This window comes from Fragaria vesca, linkage group LG4 (assembly GCF_000184155.1).
Source record: "Fragaria vesca subsp. vesca linkage group LG4, FraVesHawaii_1.0, whole genome shotgun sequence".
Taxonomy (NCBI): Eukaryota; Viridiplantae; Streptophyta; class Magnoliopsida; order Rosales; family Rosaceae; genus Fragaria; species Fragaria vesca.
This window is the reverse complement of record NC_020494.1, coordinates 23,033,917-23,054,620: the sequence shown is the minus strand read 5'-3', so window position 1 is coordinate 23,054,620 and position 20,704 is coordinate 23,033,917. Positions and strand designations below refer to the sequence as shown.

At 38.7% G+C, this 20,704-nt stretch overlaps 2 protein-coding genes across 2 annotated transcripts; one reads left to right on the top strand and one right to left on the bottom strand.

The window, feature by feature from the left end:
• The first annotated feature begins 1,597 nt into the window (after positions 1–1,597).
• On the top strand, positions 1,598–6,202 carry LOC101308372. Its single transcript, XM_004297743.1, has 4 exons — positions 1,598–2,080; positions 2,354–2,750; positions 4,181–5,342; positions 6,054–6,202. The coding sequence occupies exons 1-3, from the start codon at positions 1,918–1,920 to the stop codon at positions 5,301–5,303; spliced, it is 1,683 nt and encodes a 560-aa protein (XP_004297791.1). The 5' UTR covers positions 1,598–1,917; the 3' UTR covers positions 5,304–5,342; positions 6,054–6,202.
• Positions 6,203–12,023: 5,821 nt separating this feature from the next.
• Positions 12,024–15,501, bottom strand: LOC101308078 (zinc finger protein NUTCRACKER-like). The gene is made up of 3 exons (XM_004297742.1): positions 15,045–15,501; positions 14,470–14,866; positions 12,024–13,435 (listed from the first exon to the last, which is right to left on the bottom strand). Exons 1-3 carry the CDS (start codon positions 15,220–15,222, stop codon positions 12,193–12,195), a joined length of 1,818 nt encoding a protein of 605 aa, XP_004297790.1. The 5' UTR covers positions 15,223–15,501; the 3' UTR covers positions 12,024–12,192.
• Between the last annotated feature and the right edge of the window lie 5,203 nt (positions 15,502–20,704).

The following is a 20,704-nucleotide window of genomic DNA, read 5'->3' as shown; positions in this document are numbered from 1 at the left end:
GGTGATGCAATGCCGCGTTCACAAGAAGTAGTTGTCATTTGCATGAAATTAGCAACAACAATTCACAAACCACCTTTTGAGAATTCAAAACCAAGACATGTTTATACATAAGGTTTAAAAATGAAAGGTAGCAAATAATCTCTCTCGTTCTCGTTTAAGGCATTCTTTTGGTTTAAGCAACAGAGACAGTTCTATATCCAAATCAGAATCGAAGCTCCCAATAGGATGTGGAGCATAATCAACACAGCTGCGGATCGGAGTTTATATAAATGACATGAACGTTTAGTGGTTACTAATCCTCGATCAGGCTAGCTAGGACTCACAGGTCCCATATATTAAGCCACGCAAAAAAAAAGAAGAATATTAAGTTCAACCTCAATCATATTATCAGATCATGATACAGATGACAGTGATGTGCATGGTTATAGTTAATCTGTCATTGTTTTAAAGAATGAAAAATCTTCTGCTAGCTTTCTTCTATGAGAAAAAAAGGTTTTAGCTGGCATGGAATAAAAACTGTCATTCCAATTTCGAAAATTCAGCTCAGGAAAAACAGTTCAAATCAAGCATCCAGATTCCACAAAATAGCAAAAGTTTCGCTATATTAACTCTTGTTCATCAGTAACACTCATCACCTAAGGGAGCTCCAGACTAGAGTTCAATTGGTGCTCTCTGGTTTTTGCTGCATTATATAAGCTAGCAGTGACGCATGGTGGAATAAGCAGTAGGGTTGGTGATGATGGCAACTGATTTGGTAGTGTAAAATCTGAAAATGATTTTGCCATGTAATGGTTTAACGATAGTGGTTGGGTTTGGAATATTAGGTCCTTAATTAATATCATAGTTCATATTTTATTTACTTAATTACCATTAATTAATTATAATCAATTTTCTCATTAAAATGACTAAACCAGCCTCTCATGTATGACCCCAGATCGATGTGACTGGCAGTATAAGAGAGGCCAGGAAAGAGCAAACCAATTACATGAAAGTAGCGAAGCAGAGACCTATATATTAGCAGGGTTCGGAGCACAAATCATGTTTACTAGTACAGTTGCCCTCTCTCTGCTTGCTTAAGCTGAATTTCAGGAAACAAGTTCATGTCAGTGCACCTTCAGGTGTTCTTGTTCTCTACAGAAAACTAGTACCAATAATTTTCACTTGAGGGTTAGGTTCACTTTTTTATTTTTCACTGTGACTGTGAGGGAGCTAGGTCCACTTGAGAAGGGTGATGTGGGCTGGTTTGTCTGGATCTAAGTAAGAAGATACGAAAATGAGAGAGAGAGAGAGAGAGAGAGAGAGAGAGAGAGCTGCTTCATGCTCTTCTCACGCACCATACAGTGTCGTTTTGCGCAATTTGATTGGGTCCACCGACCTGTAGGCCTCAGCTCCTCTCTCTCAATTCAATTTCAATTTGTATTTTATTTTCTGGAGGAATAACACTTCAGTTAAATTCTGGAACAGAAGGAAGAATTTAATGAATTTGAATTAAAATAAACGAAAATATATGCTGTGTATATGTGTTAGTGTATGTGCATGACACCAAATCAGAGAAACCATAACAAACATCCCCCTTTGCTCTGAGAATTCTTCATTTAAACCAAGACAGGAAATAAAAAGCAGAAACAGAAGCATCAAACCCAGGCCAGCTATGGAGTTGATTCCTTTTTCTCCTTCCTCTTCTAGCTTTCTTCAAATCTTTTGCTTGATATCAATGAATTTCTAGCTTGTTCTTTGTGTTTTCACTAATCCAAAAGCTCTCTCCCATCCTATCAGTCTGTAACTGGCTTTTGGAATCTTTGGGATTAGATTGAAGCAGGAGTTCCAACTCAAAACTGCTCTCTCCCATCCTATCAGTTCAAAACAGATTTATAAGGGCCGGCCAAGCAAGAGAAACAATTCAACAAGAAAAGAAAGATGGCTGCATCTTCTTCTTCACTTTTCGGAATTAGAGAAGAAGATCAAAACCTGATGAAGCAACAGCAGCATTCCAGCTCCACACCAACATCATCCACAGCCACCGCGCCTCCAGCACCACCACCGCAGAATAAGAAGAAGAGAAACCAACCTGGAACACCAAGCAAGTATCTGAATTTCTTTTTCTTTACATTTCTTCTACGCAACAAAACCAAAGGAAACTTCTTCTGAAAAAATCGATTGAATTGTTCATTTGGAACCCTAACTAATCGAGAGTACTAGCTTGCTGGGATTGAAATGGGATCGATACAACACAAAGAGTTCTGTATAAATATATGATGATATTGTCTTGTAGCATTTAGTGTTGTGATTAATAAATATGAATTTTTTTGTTGTTGAAATTAAAAGTCTTGTTGTTTGTCATTTTTCATAACAGATCCAGAAGCGGAAGTGATAGCACTATCTCCCAAGACCCTAATGGCAACAAACAGGTTCATCTGTGAGGTATGCAACAAAGGGTTCCAAAGGGAGCAGAACCTACAGCTCCACAGAAGAGGACACAACCTGCCTTGGAAGCTAAAGCAGAAGACTACAAAAGAACCCAAACGCAAGGTCTACCTGTGCCCCGAGCCCACCTGCGTCCACCACGACCCGTCTCGCGCCCTCGGCGACCTCACCGGAATCAAGAAACACTTCTTCAGAAAACACGGCGAGAAGAAGTGGAAATGCGAGAAGTGCTCCAAGCGCTACGCCGTTCAGTCCGATTGGAAGGCTCATTCTAAGACTTGCGGCACTCGGGAGTACCGCTGCGACTGTGGTACTCTCTTCTCCAGGTAAAACATTCTCCAGAGATTTGAGTTAGCTCATTAATTAACTAATCATATCACAGCACAGCGGTAGCGGCATCAGTCACTTCGATCAGTGTTTTTTTTGGTTCGTTTAGGATTTAGATTCCTCGAGTGACAATAGATGGGAAAGAGGCTAGCGTTTCACGCTTTTAGTATGCGCTAATTTTCTCTGTTTTCAAAAACGGTCCTCTCTTTCTATGTTACTCTCATTTTTTTCAAACTCATTCGATTTTAATTCAATAAAATTTTGTTTTCGGGAATTAGAAAATGGCAGCAAAACATGCTCGCACGTGAATGATTTCTGGAAACTGGCATGGTCGTAGTGGTTTCAGGTTACATTACATGTCCAATCCAGTCGTTCAAAACCCAGAAACAAAAACAAAAGAAAAAAGAAAATGGTAGCAGACTAATCAGTAGTACTTGTACCAGTTCATTTTCGTTTCCTTTCTTTTGTTTTACATCGGAAACACCGCCCCTCGCCTCTTTTTTCTTTCCCTCAATTTAGCTTAGCTTTCTCGATCGTACTCACGTGTTGTTATGCAATGTGTGTTCCTGATTGGTAATGGTGTGCGCTCGCTGTTACAGTCAATGCCAGTTTGTTTGTTCTCTTCTGAGTTGGCCAAATGTGACCAGTTTTACTGTAATCTTCCAGGTTCTCCTTCATCATCATCTTTCGTAACACTAGCTTAAGCTGGCTTAGCTATGGCGACTCTCTCTCTCTCTCTCTCTCTCTCTCTCTCTCTCTCTCTCTCTCTCAACTGGTTTTAATTAAGCTGGGCAATTGTGTTGTGGAATATTTAAAATTTCAAACAGGAAAAAGACGGACATTTCATGAGTACTTGTGTATATTGATTTAGGATAAGACGTAAAATGGGTTTATTGATTAGTTACATTTCATCAGATGTATATATACGGCAATCTCGCTCAAACATCAATTACTTGTATCTGATTAGGTTAATTTCCTTCTGCAATCTCTAGCTACCTTCTTATATCTGCATTAACTTATAACTATAGTATATGACAGTTATTTGAGTTCTAGCCTTCACATTAGGTTTTGATCCAGCTTCTTCCATTCATTTCTATACCATTCTAAAATCAAAATCATATTTGATAAACATTGAAATCAAAATCACAAAGGTATTAAATGGGGTTACCATTTTGGTGATAGTAAAATTAACCGTAGGTGTCTTATGAATTATTTGAGAGCCTAGTGGGTCCATTGAGATTTACATGGGAAAAAAAATCACTTAATTTTCCGGCCAATAATGGATGACACTTCGAGTGCACCGTACATATTCTAAGTTGGTGTAATATCTGGACATGACTTTCAATTCAGATAAATGTTTAACCTAGTTTTACCATGAAAGATGATGGAAGCATCCAGTCACTGACTTGCTTTAATTTTATGAGTGCAGGAGAGACAGTTTTATCACTCATAGGGCATTCTGTGATGCACTGGCTCAGGAAAGTGCAAGACATCAACCCAATCTGAGCAGCCTTGGAAGCAACTTATATGGAGGTACCAGCAACACTGGCCTAGCCTTATCTCATCACCACCATCAGCAGGTTGTGGGCCCTAATATTGATCATCATCACCACAACAATCACTCAGCGGCTGCCGACATCTTACGTCTCGGCGGCGGCGGCGGCAATGCCCGGACCGGACAGTTCGATCATCTCCTTTCTCCACCTTCAATGGGATCGTCGTTTCGTCCGCCGCAGTCTTCGGGAACCTTTTTCATGAATCAAGACCAGCCTAGCCAGCAATACCATCACGATCAAGAACAGCTGCAAAGCAAACAATTCCATGGACTGATGCAATTTTCTGATCATCAGAATAACAGCAACAACTCTTCTTCAGGAGGCAATCTGTTTAACCTACCTTTCTTATCAAACAGCAGCAATAGCAACAATGCCACTGGCGCCAGCAATACTAATCTACTAGTTCATCCTGAGCACCAATACAACAGTAATGGCAGTGGAGCTGGCGGCGAAGGCGGGTCGAGTCTTTTCTCTAGTCACATGATCGGCGGAGGCGGTGGTGATCACATCAGCTCCGGCAATGTGAGTTCACTCTATAGTTCTCAAGTACAAAACAACCATCATGGTGTCTCGCACATGTCCGCCACCGCGCTGCTTCAGAAGGCGGCTCAAATGGGGTCAACTACTTCGAGCAACAACACTTCTGCCTCGCTCCTAAGAAGCTTTGGAAGCACATCCTCCACTAAATCTGAACGCCCCGCCACGGCGGCCTCCCTAGTTCCCGCCAATTTAGGCGGCATTTTCGGTGGCAGCAGTGAAAATGAGAACAGCCTCCAGGACCTGATGAACTCTTTTGCTGCTGGAGGAGGGAGCTCCTCCATGTTCGGAGGCGGGTCTGATAGGTTGACTAGGGATTTTCTCGGGGTTGGTCAGATTGTTAGGAGCATGAGCGGTGGGCAACAACAAACTCAGATCGAGCATATGAGCTCCTTGGATTCAGAGAGCAATGCTGCGCCGTCAACCCAATCTTTTGGAGGAGGTGGGAATTTTCAGTGAACAAATATACTGAGAGAAAGAGAGAGACAGAGAGATCAGGTACGTGAAAATTAGTGACCTAGAGCTTGTAAATTAATTATATAAGTTAGTTTTCTTTGGTAATTGTGTCCTAAACTAAACACCGCTAGCTTTCTACTGTTCACTTTCTCTGGCTTGTCTTTGGTATACGTCTTTTTTCTTGTTTCAAATATTAAAGAAAATTTTCTGACAGTGTCTTGCATGGTCACATAGTGTGGAGGCAGTCATGAGTCATGACCTGGAGTACACATTTCGGGTCTTGTTTTTGTTGTTTTTATATTATCAATCACTTTTTTCTTTTTGTGATTTTAACTTATACTTTGGCTGCCTGTACGTAGCTACCAGAGTCACGAGTCCTCGATGTTTCTCTCGACTATTCAGATAGATTAAAGATCTTCTTTAGCTCGAAAAAGCTTCCAATTTCCATGAACATATGAACAATTGTCAGAACAGAAACTACGTACATTTGATATCGCAGAGACACAAAGCAAAACATAATTGACCGGTTTACCTTTACATATTTTACCTTTTCCTCTTGTTTGTTAACGTCTTCTATTTAATAAGCTTGATTGATATTTTTGTGTCATTAACCTAATGAGTTTTCCAGGAAACAAAAAATCGAAAAGAACAAAAACCCTGATTAGCTAGAAATTTAACATTAACTTAACACTAATATTGCTGTATCAAGATAATGTGAAATATTGCTATCACTAAGTTTGGTTTTGTTTGCAGGCCGGGAAATATGTGGCTTGTTTCAATGGAAGCCGGTTTGTCCGAAAGTTTATCTTACGCATCAAGTTCTGGATTAATTTGAGTGTCATGAAGGGAATGATGCGAGGTTCTTCGAGCTGTATATTTTGTCTTCTTCTTTTCCTTAATTATATTTTCTTTCTCTTTTTTTTTTTTTTTTTTGAGACCACCAGAACTCCACAAGTGTTTGGGGCCGGGGGACTAAATTTCAGACATCAACTCAGCTGGCTAGAACTTCTTGGTAGTTTTAATTAAATGACTGGTAGAAAATTTATCCTATCTCTTGTTAAAACTCATTTTCATATGTATTAGCTAGCATTTAGCAGTTACAACGAAATTCAAATCTATAGGAGCTTCATTAATCAGTATTGCAAGTTTGAAACCGCTTCTTGGAATGAAATGAAATTAGTGAGATACGTACGGACATAATTGGAATGAAATTAATCAGTAAACGCAAGGCTCACAATGCTTAAAGTGATTTTTGAGTTAACAGATCGATTAATACACACACACACATAAGTCTATCAGCTTAACCAAAAAACCTAGCCGCTTACGGCTACCAACACCGAAACCTAGAAATCGTAGGTTCTCGTGAGCATAGCGGTGGCGACCCGACCCGACGGAGAATCCGACTGCATCAGGACGTTTTTGGTGTCGAGTTCTCAGCGAAAAGAGACGGGGTAGAACAAACCGGGGTCCAGGTTGTTGGAGCTTTTTAAGGTTGAGGGGTGGTGGTTGGTTCCTACGGTATCATTACTTAGATCGGGATACGCAGGCTCGTCTTGGCGCGGAACAAATTTAGATTGATAGGTGAGAAGAGCAGCGATGACATAGACACAGCTGTGAACTGGTTTTGATCGAGCAAGGGCGGCAGTGGACTAACCTGTCGTCGTTTTTTAGGCTTCCCAAGGAGGTTGCTTTTCAAAGAACCAGGAAGAGGTCTCCTGTGGTTCAGCGGCAGCACTTGTAGAAGATATGGGGTCGTGGCTGGGTAGGCCGCTAGACTGAGGCTGACACGGTACCAGCTCTGATGGTTTTGCTGGGTCTCTGGCAAGGACTGCCCAATTCATGGTTTGAGGGCAGTGGGTGTGGCTTGGGTTTTGTGAGCCTTTCCACTTTCCCTCCTCAATCCAATTTGGGTGTGTTTTCTTTGCTCTGGGCTTTGGTGACTCTTTTGGGGACGGAGAAGATCCCTACACAACCATATTGAGAGTTTACACCCCCCCCCCCCCCCCCCCCCCCTTTTTACTAGAAAGGTACACCGGAATGGTCTTAGCCTCGAGGCTCTTCGAGTTGTATCGGAGCTATGCTCCCGGTTGACCAGCCATTGGACTTGTTTTGGAGTTTATGACATAATTGGTTATGTAGGTTATTGTTTTCTAGGCCAGAATAAAGTCCTCTTGTAGACATTAGTTTTTGAGTTTGTATTTCTTTATAGCTTTTGTAGGCTCTTCGAATTGTATCGGAGTTATGCTCCCGGTTGACCAGCCGTTGGACTTGTTTTAGAGTTTAACTCCCGCTCGTCCCATCGGTCGATTTAATATATAGGCTTTACGCCCCCTGGAGTAACATCTAATTCCATAAAAAATAATTAAATAAATACACACACATATATAATAGGGAAAGAAAAACAACAATAAATTTTGTATTAAATCATGAAGGTTGAAATTTGATATAAATTATATATAGTTCGGATCCCATCCTCCACATATTATAGATATTAAAAACCTATCGGGTTTGTGATACAAACTTGTATTCTGTACGCTCTTATAGCTAGCAAGGGATATCCGGCTCTTATTTTTGTCATGTGTAGGTCGATGAAGTTCAAAAATTTCAATTTTCTTCTCTTAGCAATGAAACCAAAAATACTGTAAAATACAAGGAAAGGTAGCCTAGATGGTACGTACTAGGTGATTACCCATCTCAATGCATAATTGCATATATATCTTGAGGAGAAAGAAAACAAAATACATAACATTGTTTTGCGGCTCCTTGAGTCTAACTATGATGCATGAGCATATAAGACAATATTTAATTATATATTCGTAATCTTTGATATTTTGTTATTGATATAGTTTTAGGGACTTATTTTATAATTATTAGGATTTATGTTTAATTAGTTTTTTTTTAGCTTTAAACTACTTATTCTCTAAGTATTGTAACCCATATAAATATGGGTATTGTAATAGTTGTTGGGAGCTTATGTTTTATGAATAAAATCAATCTATTTGCGGCATGGATTTGCCATTTTATACGAGTTTACTACTCTTTATTTCTGGTGTCTGTTGAGTGACTGTTGCAGACATGTTCTTAATACTTGATCCGCATCAAACTATCACGAGGATCAATTCAGTAAGGCAATCAGGCAATCTACTTAACTTAACAGTTTGGAAGAATGACTTTTAGCTAGGGAGCCAGGATAAAAAGAAGCAGTTTCATTTAATTATTTAGAATAGAGTCTCGTGGAAGGAATTCCATTTCTTATCTTCATCTATATATGCCATTTATGTTACTGTGAGTCTGTGAGCGATAGATAGAGATATGTAGAACAGACATATAGGCTCAGTAAGTCAAGTCTCTGTACTAATATGAGACAAGTTTTGATGCCTAAACTCCCCCGACCCTCAAGGTCTCAGCGTCTAGACAAGATCCCCATTATTCATTTCTTTTTGTATTCTACTACGACCTTAGCATCTAGCTAACCAGTTTTTTTTTGGTATATATGATCCAGAAGTTCATCAGCAATATCAGCTATCTATATATTAATGCAGATTTCCACATGATAATGATATGTAGATACTACAGCTTGTTGACAGTTCGTTGAAACATATATATATTTCTCTCCCAATTTCGTTAGGTTGACTACTTGAATAGTTGAATCTACATATATATGCTATATGTCTGTGTTTAGCTGTGTGTTTGTAATGTAAAGCCATTATGAATGAAGAAAATACTTTCATCGGAACATCGCATGTGTCTATGGATCGATCTAGTTCGCAAAGATATAACTGTAACATGCATAAGTTGGTCTCTATGGGCAGTGGCGTAGCCAAAAATGTTAATTAGAAGGGTCAGTATTTATTAAATAAAAAATAAATCTGATTAAATAATATAGAAATTATGAATCATTACAACATTACAAAATAACTAATCTTTCTCAAACAATCGAATATTGCTAATAGTTTGGATCGTAGTTTCATTTTCGTTGTAACCGTGGTAGACATATAAATGAATTTTATTTTTTAGAGTTTCATATATAGTGTCATATAATATGTTACTTTTCTCTTATGATATGATCGATAATCTCTACAAAAAGGCTTTTCTAGTTTCAGATTTTGAATTAATTTCCTAAAGATAATTTGCTATTTGTGGAAACACTCAGAATAGAGAAGAAAAAGGCGTAGAGATCAAACCAAAGTTATGCATTATATGTATATATTCAGTATGTAGGAGTAAACAATTATTGTTAATCTATAAATAAAATATATTATAAACCTAAAAGAACTTGAAAGTTATAAATCATAAGTGGACTTTTGTATATGGGCCAAAGCATTCTCAACATATATTTTTTTAGTTTTTCCAGTTTATGATGGGGAAGTCCTTATGATAGAAGGGTCAAAATAGTGTCTTAGATGATTTATATATGCAAAGTCTATAACTCTATATATACTAGTTAATCAAACGATGAAATCCAAAAACTGAGAAGGGTCATCTAACTCTTCTCACCCTACCCTAGCTACACCTCTGTCTACGGGACTGTGATCGATGTCATGATTAGAAACCATGAGGATCTTTTTATATTTGTATTTGCAGGCTTTGTAATTAGGCATGTCTCTTGTTTAATGAATTATTCATTTATCTCCAAAAGAAAACCATGAGGAAATGCTGATGGATGCTTTAGCTGAGTAAGCTGACCATATGTTTTTTTTTTTTTTTTTTAGAGTATCAACCACGGTATCCACAAAGGCTTTCCAGGCTCAGAGACTAATTTGCGCCAAGGGATCATATTAGAACGCTTTCTCCCCCTGGCCACCAAGGATAAATTGGGATTTAATTTCAATTAGCGTTGGCTGAGATTCGAATATAGGTATGGGGGTTCCACACCTAGGCTCTTACTAACTCGACCACTTATGATGGTTTCAGCTGACCATAGGATAGGTTATAATTGAAAGTAGACGATGTTAATAATTATATTGAAAATGAGCTACATTACGTACAATTAATTGATCAATATCATTCCAATAAAACTCAACATATATTATTGCAACAACAACAAAAAAGGAATCAGGTACGTGATAGATCTATCGAAGTATACAAGTGGTTCCCAAGGTATATGGACCTACACATTGGACCAAAGATAACTCTCTACTATCCATGAAAGGGCACCTTATCATGGAGATCGAGATTGTAACATACAGTTTTCTCTCCAGAAAATTTAAAATACCATCATCCCATCCCTATATCAAACTTACTTTCAAACTTCAGTTTATCCATTAATTAATTAATTATATTCCATTAATTAATTAATTATATGCATTCTCCTCGCTCGTAGACTGTAATTTTAAGCTTGAATCATTGTTTACTTGTAAATCAGTAAATGTATAAGCTGATCATTTTGTTGATAAGATTATGACATTATGTTGAATAAATTTAAAACTGATGCATGAGATTTTCAAATTTTTATTTTTGTGAAAAAGAAATTCGAAAGATAGGTATCCCACAAATGATAGGTATCCCACACTTGCAGGTCACGGGGTGATGATTCCTGCAAAGATAGAAGAGACAGCAATTACGACAATAGCAGACAGCCCCATATCAATTTCCTAATAATTACAATAAGGAAATTTCTGCATATGCTTGCTAGCTAGCTATACTCGATCGATTCCATAGATATCATTTTCTGCCCCTGAGCTGCCTCTCTGCCTCTGCAGCTGCTCATGAGACTAAGAGTAATATATATATCTCTAGAATTGCCAGCTCCCTAGCTCAGTCCGGACCTGAACCCAACAACAAAACACATGCATATGCTTGTGAAGATCAATGAAGTTAAAATTACTTTCTAATTCAATGTAAAAACATATAGCTAGGTATCGATCAGGAACAGTGAAGTTGAGTATTAAAACGTCAACGTACGTGGACCGTGGTAAAGGGAATTAGCTAGCTAGAATGCTGAAAAGAATATTTGTGTATAGAAAGCGCCAATTAAACTAATTAGATGTCAAACGTACCAAGCAAATTATATATTAGCAGCAGCCAGTAGGGTTAGGTATTAGGTAGCCGAACAATTCGATCTTCTCCTTTCATGTTTTATAATAAGGGTGTCAAATATCATAATTTAGTAGAGGGTGGGGTGACATATTCGTCGCAGGGAGGCTCTCCCTCTTTCTCCCTGTCTGCAAAAGAAATCATTTATATTTCTCTGATCTTGATGCATGGCGATACTAAATTATTAGTTGAGATTTCTTAAACCTAGACAATAAGAAACTAAATCTTTGCTTGTCTATTCTGTTGGAATGTATTCATTTGTGAAGATTCTTGTGTGACATTCTGATTCTATTTAATTACAACATGGCTTACCTCATACGTTTATCAGATCATGATTTACAAGCGCTCATGAGATTACCATACGTACTCACGATATTCCACGATAGTTTTATTTTTATTTTTATTTTTTTAAAACGTTTTATTAATAACTCACACACCCTACATATGTCAGTGAGATTTGAACCCATAACCTCAAAGTTGTCAGTTAAACACCTTAACCAACCAAGCCATGGCTCACCGACCACGATAGTTAATTCATTGTAAATTATAATTACAAAATGTAGTTCTATGTAATTTAGATATTTTCATTTCATTACTTGAAATTATTTATCACCAAGAATAATCTTGGATGGGATGTTGATCCATTATCATGTCTAAACAATACAAAAATTAGTACCAAAATTAAGTGGATCAATTATGAGCCTTCATGCAGAAATAAATTAACGAAACCCTACGGCTTGGGGGTCAAGGCACTACTAGTTCATACTTCATAACTAGCGAGTACTTCAACTCCTACATATCAATTGAACAGGCACACATCGGTCTCATCTATATATATGAACTTAATTACTTGGTTTCATTGCAGTGCACTAGTGCCTCCATAAGCTTGACTTGCTTGTTGCGATGACTTCAACTCCGGGTCTAAAGAGCTCATATTGATGCCGCGGTGCTCATATCCACCACCACCACCGCCCATGTTTCTTACAATTCCTCCGACGCCAAGGAAATCCAAGGTTAATTTCGCCTCATCCACGTTGCTAAAGTTTGTGTTGTTGTGCTGCTGCTGATCCATTAGAGAAACCCTAGTAGCACCGCCATTGGCAAAACCATGAGCACCAAAGTTGTTATGATGATCCGCAGATGATGATCCGAAAATGGAAGCCGCGGAGCTGTTTCCATTGGCAAGAGAGTTCATGATTAGTCCTTGAAGATGATGGTTCTCATTTTCCACCTGCTGCTGCTGCTGCTGCTGTGATCTCATGTGTTGCTCATGTTCACCACCGCTACTACTCTCGCGGCTGAAGCTGACACCACCAACATTAGAATTAGAAGAGACCAATTGCCGACCCGAAATGGATTTTGTTCCTGCTCTTGTATTTGAGGAAGTACCCCCGGCTAATCCTCTTAGCAAAGACGAGCTTTCGGTGCTCGTAGTTGATCCCATTTGAGCTGCTTTCTGAAGCAACGCGGTGGCAGACATATGTGCACCAGTCATGTTCTCATGCTGTAAGGAATTCCCAAAGAGACTAGATGGTAGCGCCGAGCCAATATGATCAGTCATACCATTCGGAAAGAGCGTCGTTCCTTGGCTGCCACCATTTCCATCACTAAACTGATGATGATCAGAATTATTATTCGAAAAGAAGCCGAGGTTAAAGAGACTACCGGCCGCAGTAGTAGTTGATGACGGCGAGTTGTTACTAGGAGTGTTGCTTTGGAGATCAGGAAGTTGCATTAGTCCATGTAACGACTTGTTAGCAGCAAATGATCCATTCAGAGATTGTTGCTGATCCTGAAAACCTTGATTGAAGAAACTAGCAGAAGAATTAGGCATAGGCTGCGCTTGTCCGAATGAGGAAGGATTCATGAAGTGCTCGAATTTCGCAGCACCGCCAGCACCGGTAGTCCCTAGCCTCAACATGTTATTAGGTGGGAGGGAGGAACCGCCACCCATTTGGGATAGGCCTAAGCTCATCATTTGGTTGTTTCCTGGATAGAGATGAGAACTAGTAGCTATGGCGCTTAAGCTTGAAGGATGCCTTGCGCTCTCCTGAGCTAGTGCATCGCAGAATGCCCTATGCGTGATGAAACTGTCCCGCCTATATATCATGCGATTAAGTTATCATGACAGATGAACAATGTAATTGAATAGAAACTATCAATTAACCAAATCAGTAAAGGCCAAAAGAACTGACCGTACGTGTTGATGAATTATCAACGTCAATAATTTGTTTTTCAAATAACTAACAGTAACTTAAGAATTTCACTGATGAGAATCAATCATTAAGGATCTACGTACTGAAGGAAAAAAGAAAAGTGGATTAGGGCACTCCGATCAAAAACATGTTGAGCTTTACTGGAAATCCCTAGATACTAATCAGTCAGATCAGAAACCTATTTCTTACATTAAATGCAGAATCTATGAATAGTCAATTTTTCCAATTCCACAGAGAATATTTCCACAAGCATGCATGATTCTAATCATATAAGAATACCTCATCATTCTAAGAATCTAATCATTAGCCTCTCAGCTAAAAAGTATAAAAATTAAAGATCTGAGAAAGAAAACTGTAAATTGGGATTCTAGTAGGTAGATAGACCAATTGAGAGTCTCTCAATCAATTACCAGTACTAGCTCGCAGAGAGCGAGATAACAGAGAGCATCTAAGTCTTGGTCCCATGACTACATGTTCAATCTCATGGAAATGAGTACCTGGAAAGGCTAGGACTCTGATTACATGAAGCCAATCCAGAAGAGAACAAAAACCCAGTAACACAAACACACATATAAATATATATCCAATAATCCAACTCATATGAGAACAAAGCACTGCAATTTAACCAATATTCGTGCTCCCCATTTCGCTTTCATTTGTATGCAAATACACGTGAGTAGCCAAAAAGATTAAACGGGTGGCGTTTTCGAGGAAAAAGATGAGCTTGATTTTCCCTTCTCCCCGTAAAAAAATTTGATTTTCCTTTTGAAACCCTTTTCCAGCAATTTCAGTTTCACACAGACTATCACTCACGTGGAAACAGCAATAATTTTGTTTTCCAGATTCAGGAAACCATTCATAAACTTAATTTATATGAAGAAATTAATTATGATCAGAAGAGGTAAACAAGAACGTACCTGGAGAAGAGAGTACCACAGTCGCAGCGGTACTCCCGAGTGCCGCAAGTCTTAGAATGAGCCTTCCAATCGGACTGAACAGCATACCGCTTGGAGCACTTCTCGCACTTCCACTTTTTCTCGCCGTGCTTTCTAGAGAAGTGCTTCTTGATTCCGGTGAGGTCGCCGAGGGCGCGAGACGGGTCGTGGTGGACGCAGGTGGGCTCGGGGCACAGATAGACCTTTCGCTTGGGTTCTTTGTTGGTCTTCTGCTTTAACTTCCAAGGCAGGTTGTGCCCTCTTCTGTGGAGCTGTAGGTTCTGCTCCCTTTGGAACCCTTTGTTGCAGACTTCACATATGAACCTGTTTGTTGCCATTAAGGTCTTGGGAGACAGTGCGATGACCTCTGCATCTGGATCTGCTATCAAAAATCACAAACCTAGCTATTACTTACCGTTTTGATAACTCAAATTAGGTAGACGAGTAGATTCAAAGAAACCCAGACCTATCTAGGGTTTTTTTTTTCTTTTTTCTTTTTCCTGAATGAATCAAAAGGAATTGATGATGTGTGTGAAAAGAGGGATAGAGATACTTGCTTGGATTTCCAGGTTGATTTCTTCTTTTCTTTGGAGGAGGTGCAGTGGGTGGAGTGGTAGAAATTGGAGCAGTTGAGGAAGCTGGCGGTGGTTGTTGTAGCGACGTCATCAGCTGGTTCTGATTTTCGTCTCTGCTATTATTCCCAAAGAAGGCCAACGAAGAAGAAGCAGCCGCCATCTATATGTAGTCGACAGACAAACCAATTCTCAACAGTACTGTTCAACTCACACTCCTTGAGACCTAGCTAGCTAATTCAGTAGAGGGAAAAAAAAGTGAAAATGGATATATGCAACGTGGTCTTAGCTATGTAGCTTGAGAAAAACCCCCTCGAATTATCTGATCGAGAGGAAATTATTTAGTATCTGCGGACAGCTACAATCCGGAAATATGAAGAAGAGAGAGAGAGAGGAGTCGGTATGTATAAGGATGAGGCTTTGTTCTTCTTCTAGCTTGCTCAAATATCTTGTTTTTAAATGAATATATATAATGGGGTACATATACTCAAGCGTCAAGACACAGTGGTTTTGGACTGTAAATTTTCTAGCAGCCTATCGTGTCGTTATGCGGCGAGTGTTTGGGGCCAGCCCAACAGTAGTAAGGAGTAGAGAGTGGTGAACAGTAGAAGTAAGCAGTAGAATGCAGCAATGTAGGCCTTACCCTCAATATCCCATGTCTCTCCTTCGATCTCTTATTTCGTATCTTGTACTGGCGCGTCAAGACAAGCCGAGCTCACTTTCGTTACTCTGCGTCTCTGCCTGTTATCATATATCATATCAACCTCACCCTCCCTCTCTATTTCCTCATCATCATCAAGAACCTACATGCATTTTAAATAGTACAACTACACAATGCATGACACCGCGCTCCCATACATGGATCAGGGTTTAAATTATCGCTCACATAACAAACTTGATTATATTTGGTAGTGTATTTGGTACGTATAATGAAGTATATACGATATATTAGTCTCAATTGATTGCTGTCATCCTGGCAATTAGGAAGTAAGTACGTAATTGTCATGGCCAATATTTAGTGCACTCTTTTTTTAGTAAAATGAATGTATGTATTATATTTCTGTCTAAGGATCAATTATTTCTTACTTATTCTGAATAAGCTGCCGAATATCTACTAATTCGTAGACTGCATCTATCTATCTTGAAAATGATTACAGTAACTCACTGCCGATATCTGCAAATGACCTGTCGAAATTATTATTTTCCCAAAAACCACTAAGTTGGAATATATCGTCAGATCTACGTATCTAGCTTAGCATGATTGAAAGGTTTTTACGAGGATGTGGTGTGTAGTGATTTCTTTGCAGTAGATTTTCATCTGGCAGTAAATTAAGGAGGTTAGGAGGACAATATATTATTTACGTACGGGAGATCTAGGGAAGTTTCTTAGATTACATGTACAGTTAATATTCATGAAGTTTCATGTGTCCGTGTCATCGATTGTTAGATTTAGCCTGAAAACTACATAAAAAATAAAAATAAAATCTATACCTTTTCTGTAACAGATTCCAATTATGAATAGAAGTTTGATGATATCCAGTATCTTAAACTTAAACTTGACTATATATAATTAAACTACGAAAGTAGCCACTGATCATAATTAAGGAGAGAACGTACGCTTGTGACTATGCTTTTGTTTTTGTTATTTTCCGAACTCTTAATACTATATATATTGATCTTAATGATGTTCAAAGAATCCAGTTTTTTGTTTCCGGAAATTATTTACTATTGTCGTTCTTTTAAAAAGAACCCCATGCCAGTAAAACCAAAAACTCTTACGATGTATATATAGTACTCGATAGAAATCCTAATCGTCCATTAATTAGTTGGTGTAATGGTTATTTTGATGTCGCGTAACCTGAACAACTAGTTGGTCTCTCTGGACAGTATGTGCGGGAAACAGGGTCTGTCTGAAAGAGATATGTGCTGATGTGCAAGATCATATATATAGAAGACAGTTATGTATATAAATCAAAAAGGTTAAAGCTGCAGATTGAAATGCTTCAAATAAGCACTTTTTCTTGTAATATGGTTGCTTTCCCTTTTGATTTGAGAGTAGAATTGTTGTTACCTGCATGCAAAGGAAGCTTCATTCGGATTCAGCTTCTTTCTGCTGCCTTACCCATCAACAAACAAAGGTAAGGATATAAGTACGTCTTTACTAGCTAGCTTCTCTCTATTTCACGGGGATCGATATGGACAATACTACACATTGTTGGCTTCTGAGTTTTGAAATTCTAGCTTCTTTGGTATTTCCTCTGTCAACTTCTTCAGTATCAACTAATTAGCTAGCTAGTCACACACATGTTTATAAATATGTAAACATAATCATTCCCATTATTGCCTTTATGCAATAATGTACATGTTCAGCAATATACACTGGGGCCAAAGGAGCACATTCATTCATACATATACGAATAGTTTGCACATTGTTAATTATCGAAATTTGATCGATGACAAAATACATGAAAACTTGATGCATGATCGGTGGTCGTCAAGTGGCTGGGTGACCCTAAATGTCCTTTTAGAAGGTAGGAGATTATCCCACATAATTATCCAGATATGTTTGAGTAGGACCGAAACACCTCTTACTCGTTTATACACGGACGAACATGATTTGCTTGAGTCAAAATCTTTGCCATTCTTGGCACAAATAGTAGGAGGGAGCTGGTATAGACTCTTAGGTCATATCTAGTCAAATTGATTCTTTGTGTAACCACCAAAAATAAGTCCATCCAGCTATGTAGCACTGACCCTATATATATACATGATGAATAATACACTAATATATGTATATAGTGGTTGAAAATAATTTGTCAGCACAAAATAACAGATGATACTGTTATAGCTGTGATCTTTGGTATGGGCAATTATGGATAAAGATCCATTTGTATAAGATCGTCGACATGCATATGGTCTGGAATGTGAAAACAGTTTTCAACTTAGAATTATTTCTGATCTATAAGCAGATGTTGTGCAGAAGTACTGATTTTAAGGTTTAATAAGGTTTTCGCCTTTGTGTGATTCCAATTTCTTGGGTTTTTGTTGCAGGGGTGTGTTTGGCTGTACTGTGATGAATATAAATTAAAGTCATCGATCAGTACCCCCAAAAAAAGATCAGATGCTCAGGAACCAGTTATTTGTTTATTGCTCTTCTGAGGTTTAACCAAACAGGCATGCATACAGTTTGGCCTTCAAACCAGAATTTATATTAGCTAGGGACACTGATTTAGGTCAATCTTGTGCGATTATGTTCATTATAGGCAACAACACTATCTGGTTATCTTATCTTTGGAAAGAATTACAAATTAATCAAGTCAAATTATTGAAGATTAGAGCATAGTAAAGTTGGGGGGTAGTTTCACTATAGTAAGAAAACCAGCTGAGTAGACAGCAGACAGAGTAGAGTGCGTAGGAGGTAAAGGTCGAAAATTTTCCACAGTTTACTTAATATATAATGGAGAAATCGTTTTCCCAAGTGGAATAGTTTTAGGGTGAAAGAATTTTATAAACGTAGGTTTGGCTTTCTCTTTCAACCGTTGCTGTGAGACACATTCTGTACGTTAGCATCTTTGGCAAGTTTCACGATCACGTCTTCTGCAATTTGTTAGAATATTAACTTCATTTTTGGATATTATACTGAAGCGTTCACATGATACAAAATTTGTTAGAATTTTCAAGGACCACAGTCGTCTACACCCAGTTCTGAATAATCAACCTACAGTGACAACAACCCACATTCCAAATTAATAATATATACAGACATGTTTAGTTGCAAATAAACAAAAGCTAAACAAGATTTTCCTTGATTGTCATGATTCATAATGAATATTCTTTTTCCAATCAAAATAATATTCAATTTTCCCTGTCAATTCTCTGAAATGTTATTAAAATCTCCACGTAAATGTTTGTTCAACTCATGTGGATCCACTCGAACAAATCTGCTATTTCTTAGTGCATAGATGCTTGAAAATAATAACAAGATAAATGAAACTAAATAACAAAAATAGGTGAATATATGGAAATGTGCAAGTGTTGTGGGGTCGTGTTTATCTTAAGATAAGGAATTGTTGCGGTTTGTAGGGATTCCCGGTGGCCTACGGTGGAGACGTCCAAGTCGTCAGCTCATAAAATTACAAGGAAAACGAAAACGAAAGTGATCGGATCGGGACGAAACCCTAGCCTAGCAGCTTTCTTCTTCATCAACAGGATAGAATCGAAGATATCATTACGGTGGTGATGATTGTACCAGTACTAGTTGAGCTTTAATTGCTTAGGCTAACCTGTTCAAACTAGCTTGCTATGTTTTTTCCGATCTTTCTGTAAAATGGGAAAGTAGGAAGAAGAGGGTGTGTGGGTCACAACCCGTACCGGTGAGGAATCCTTGCCGGCACCACAGTAACAGTATATCAGTATATGGACACGATATACGACATGCTACCCTGCATGCCCTCTCCTTCCTTCATCCCCATCCCACTGATCCCTTCCCTCAACTCCAATCAATCATGCAGTATTCCTCTTTCCTCGATCAATTTGTATGTATACAAAACTCAATTATGAATCGTAAATACGATCTCAAAGCTCGATTAGTTCCAGACTTGTAAATTTCAAATTCCAAATCATCCTCGATCTAGATCATACAAAGTGAATATGATCAGTTAGAGGTGAAGGAGTGCATGGCATGGAATTGAAATTGAAGAAAGAAAATAGCGAGGAAGTGGGACGATCGAGATGGACAACAAGGAAACATGTGATTTGCCCTGCTTGATGCATGTGAGCGATGGAGACATCGGAAGGGACACGTGGTGATGGGTCATTGGTGGGTCCTGTTTCGCTCGTGGCTTTCTCTTGGATGGAGCATAAAGCAGAAGACATGGTGCTGTGACTGCTGGTACTACACCCAAAGAGGGGACCCTAACAAGGACCCCCATTGTGACTGAGGAAGAAGAAGAAGAAGGATGATGATCAATTAGGGTTTCGTTTTTTGCCTAATTAGAAGGGGGCAATTAACCACTAGGGTTTCCAAGTCGAGGAGAGTGTACTGCAGGGTAAGTTTCCTACTCACGGGCTACAAAACAGAGTACGTAGCTACCCCACACTGGCTTTCATTGGATGGGTCGGAAACTCGGAATGAAACCAAGGGAAAGATTCACCTGCAATTTTCATGGCTTGATGCACAGGGTGATGCAACAAGTATCTTGTGAAGGGAATTTCATCAGAAGTGACATATCAACTAACAACTTTTGCTGCCTTGCTATTTCCTCTTGCTTTCCTTTCCTTGTCCACTCACACCCCATAACAAGCACACTTTCGTGCCTTCGATCCGACATCTCCTCTACTACTCTTCGTCTCGTCATTCTTTATTAGTGACAACAATACGTCCGTCCTTTTGTAAGTGAGAGATTATGAATTCATTGATTAGTCGTTGTGTATTATTCGTTTCGTAAATAGGAGATTATGAATTCATTGCCCGGTATGTATTATTCGTTTTGTAGGTGGGAGATAGTCCAAGGAATTATCAGGCCCACTATGTTAAACTTATGGGATTTGGAGATTTGGGGTTCTAGATCTAGAGCTTGGACTTTTGGGTTATTTCGCATTTGGGGTTTCAAGGTTTACATTTTAGGAATTAGGCTTCTGAGGTA

Excerpts from the sequence above, each read along its gene's own strand:
- LOC101308372 (XM_004297743.1), top strand. The coding sequence starts at position 1,918 with ATGGCTGCATCTTCTTCTTCACTTTTCGGAATTAGAGAAGAAGATCAA. Across the intron at positions 2,081-2,353 it reads AAACCAACCTGGAACACCAA|ATCCAGAAGCGGAAGTGATA; the intron begins GCAAGTATCTGA and ends TTTTCATAACAG. Across the intron at positions 2,751-4,180 it reads TGTGGTACTCTCTTCTCCAG|GAGAGACAGTTTTATCACTC; the intron begins GTAAAACATTCT and ends TTATGAGTGCAG.
- LOC101308078 (XM_004297742.1), bottom strand. The coding sequence starts at position 15,222 with ATGGCGGCTGCTTCTTCTTCGTTGGCCTTCTTTGGGAATAATAGCAGA. Across the intron at positions 14,867-15,044 it reads AAATCAACCTGGAAATCCAA|ATCCAGATGCAGAGGTCATC; the intron begins GCAAGTATCTCT and ends TTTTGATAGCAG. Across the intron at positions 13,436-14,469 it reads TGTGGTACTCTCTTCTCCAG|GCGGGACAGTTTCATCACGC; the intron begins GTACGTTCTTGT and ends CATGATATATAG.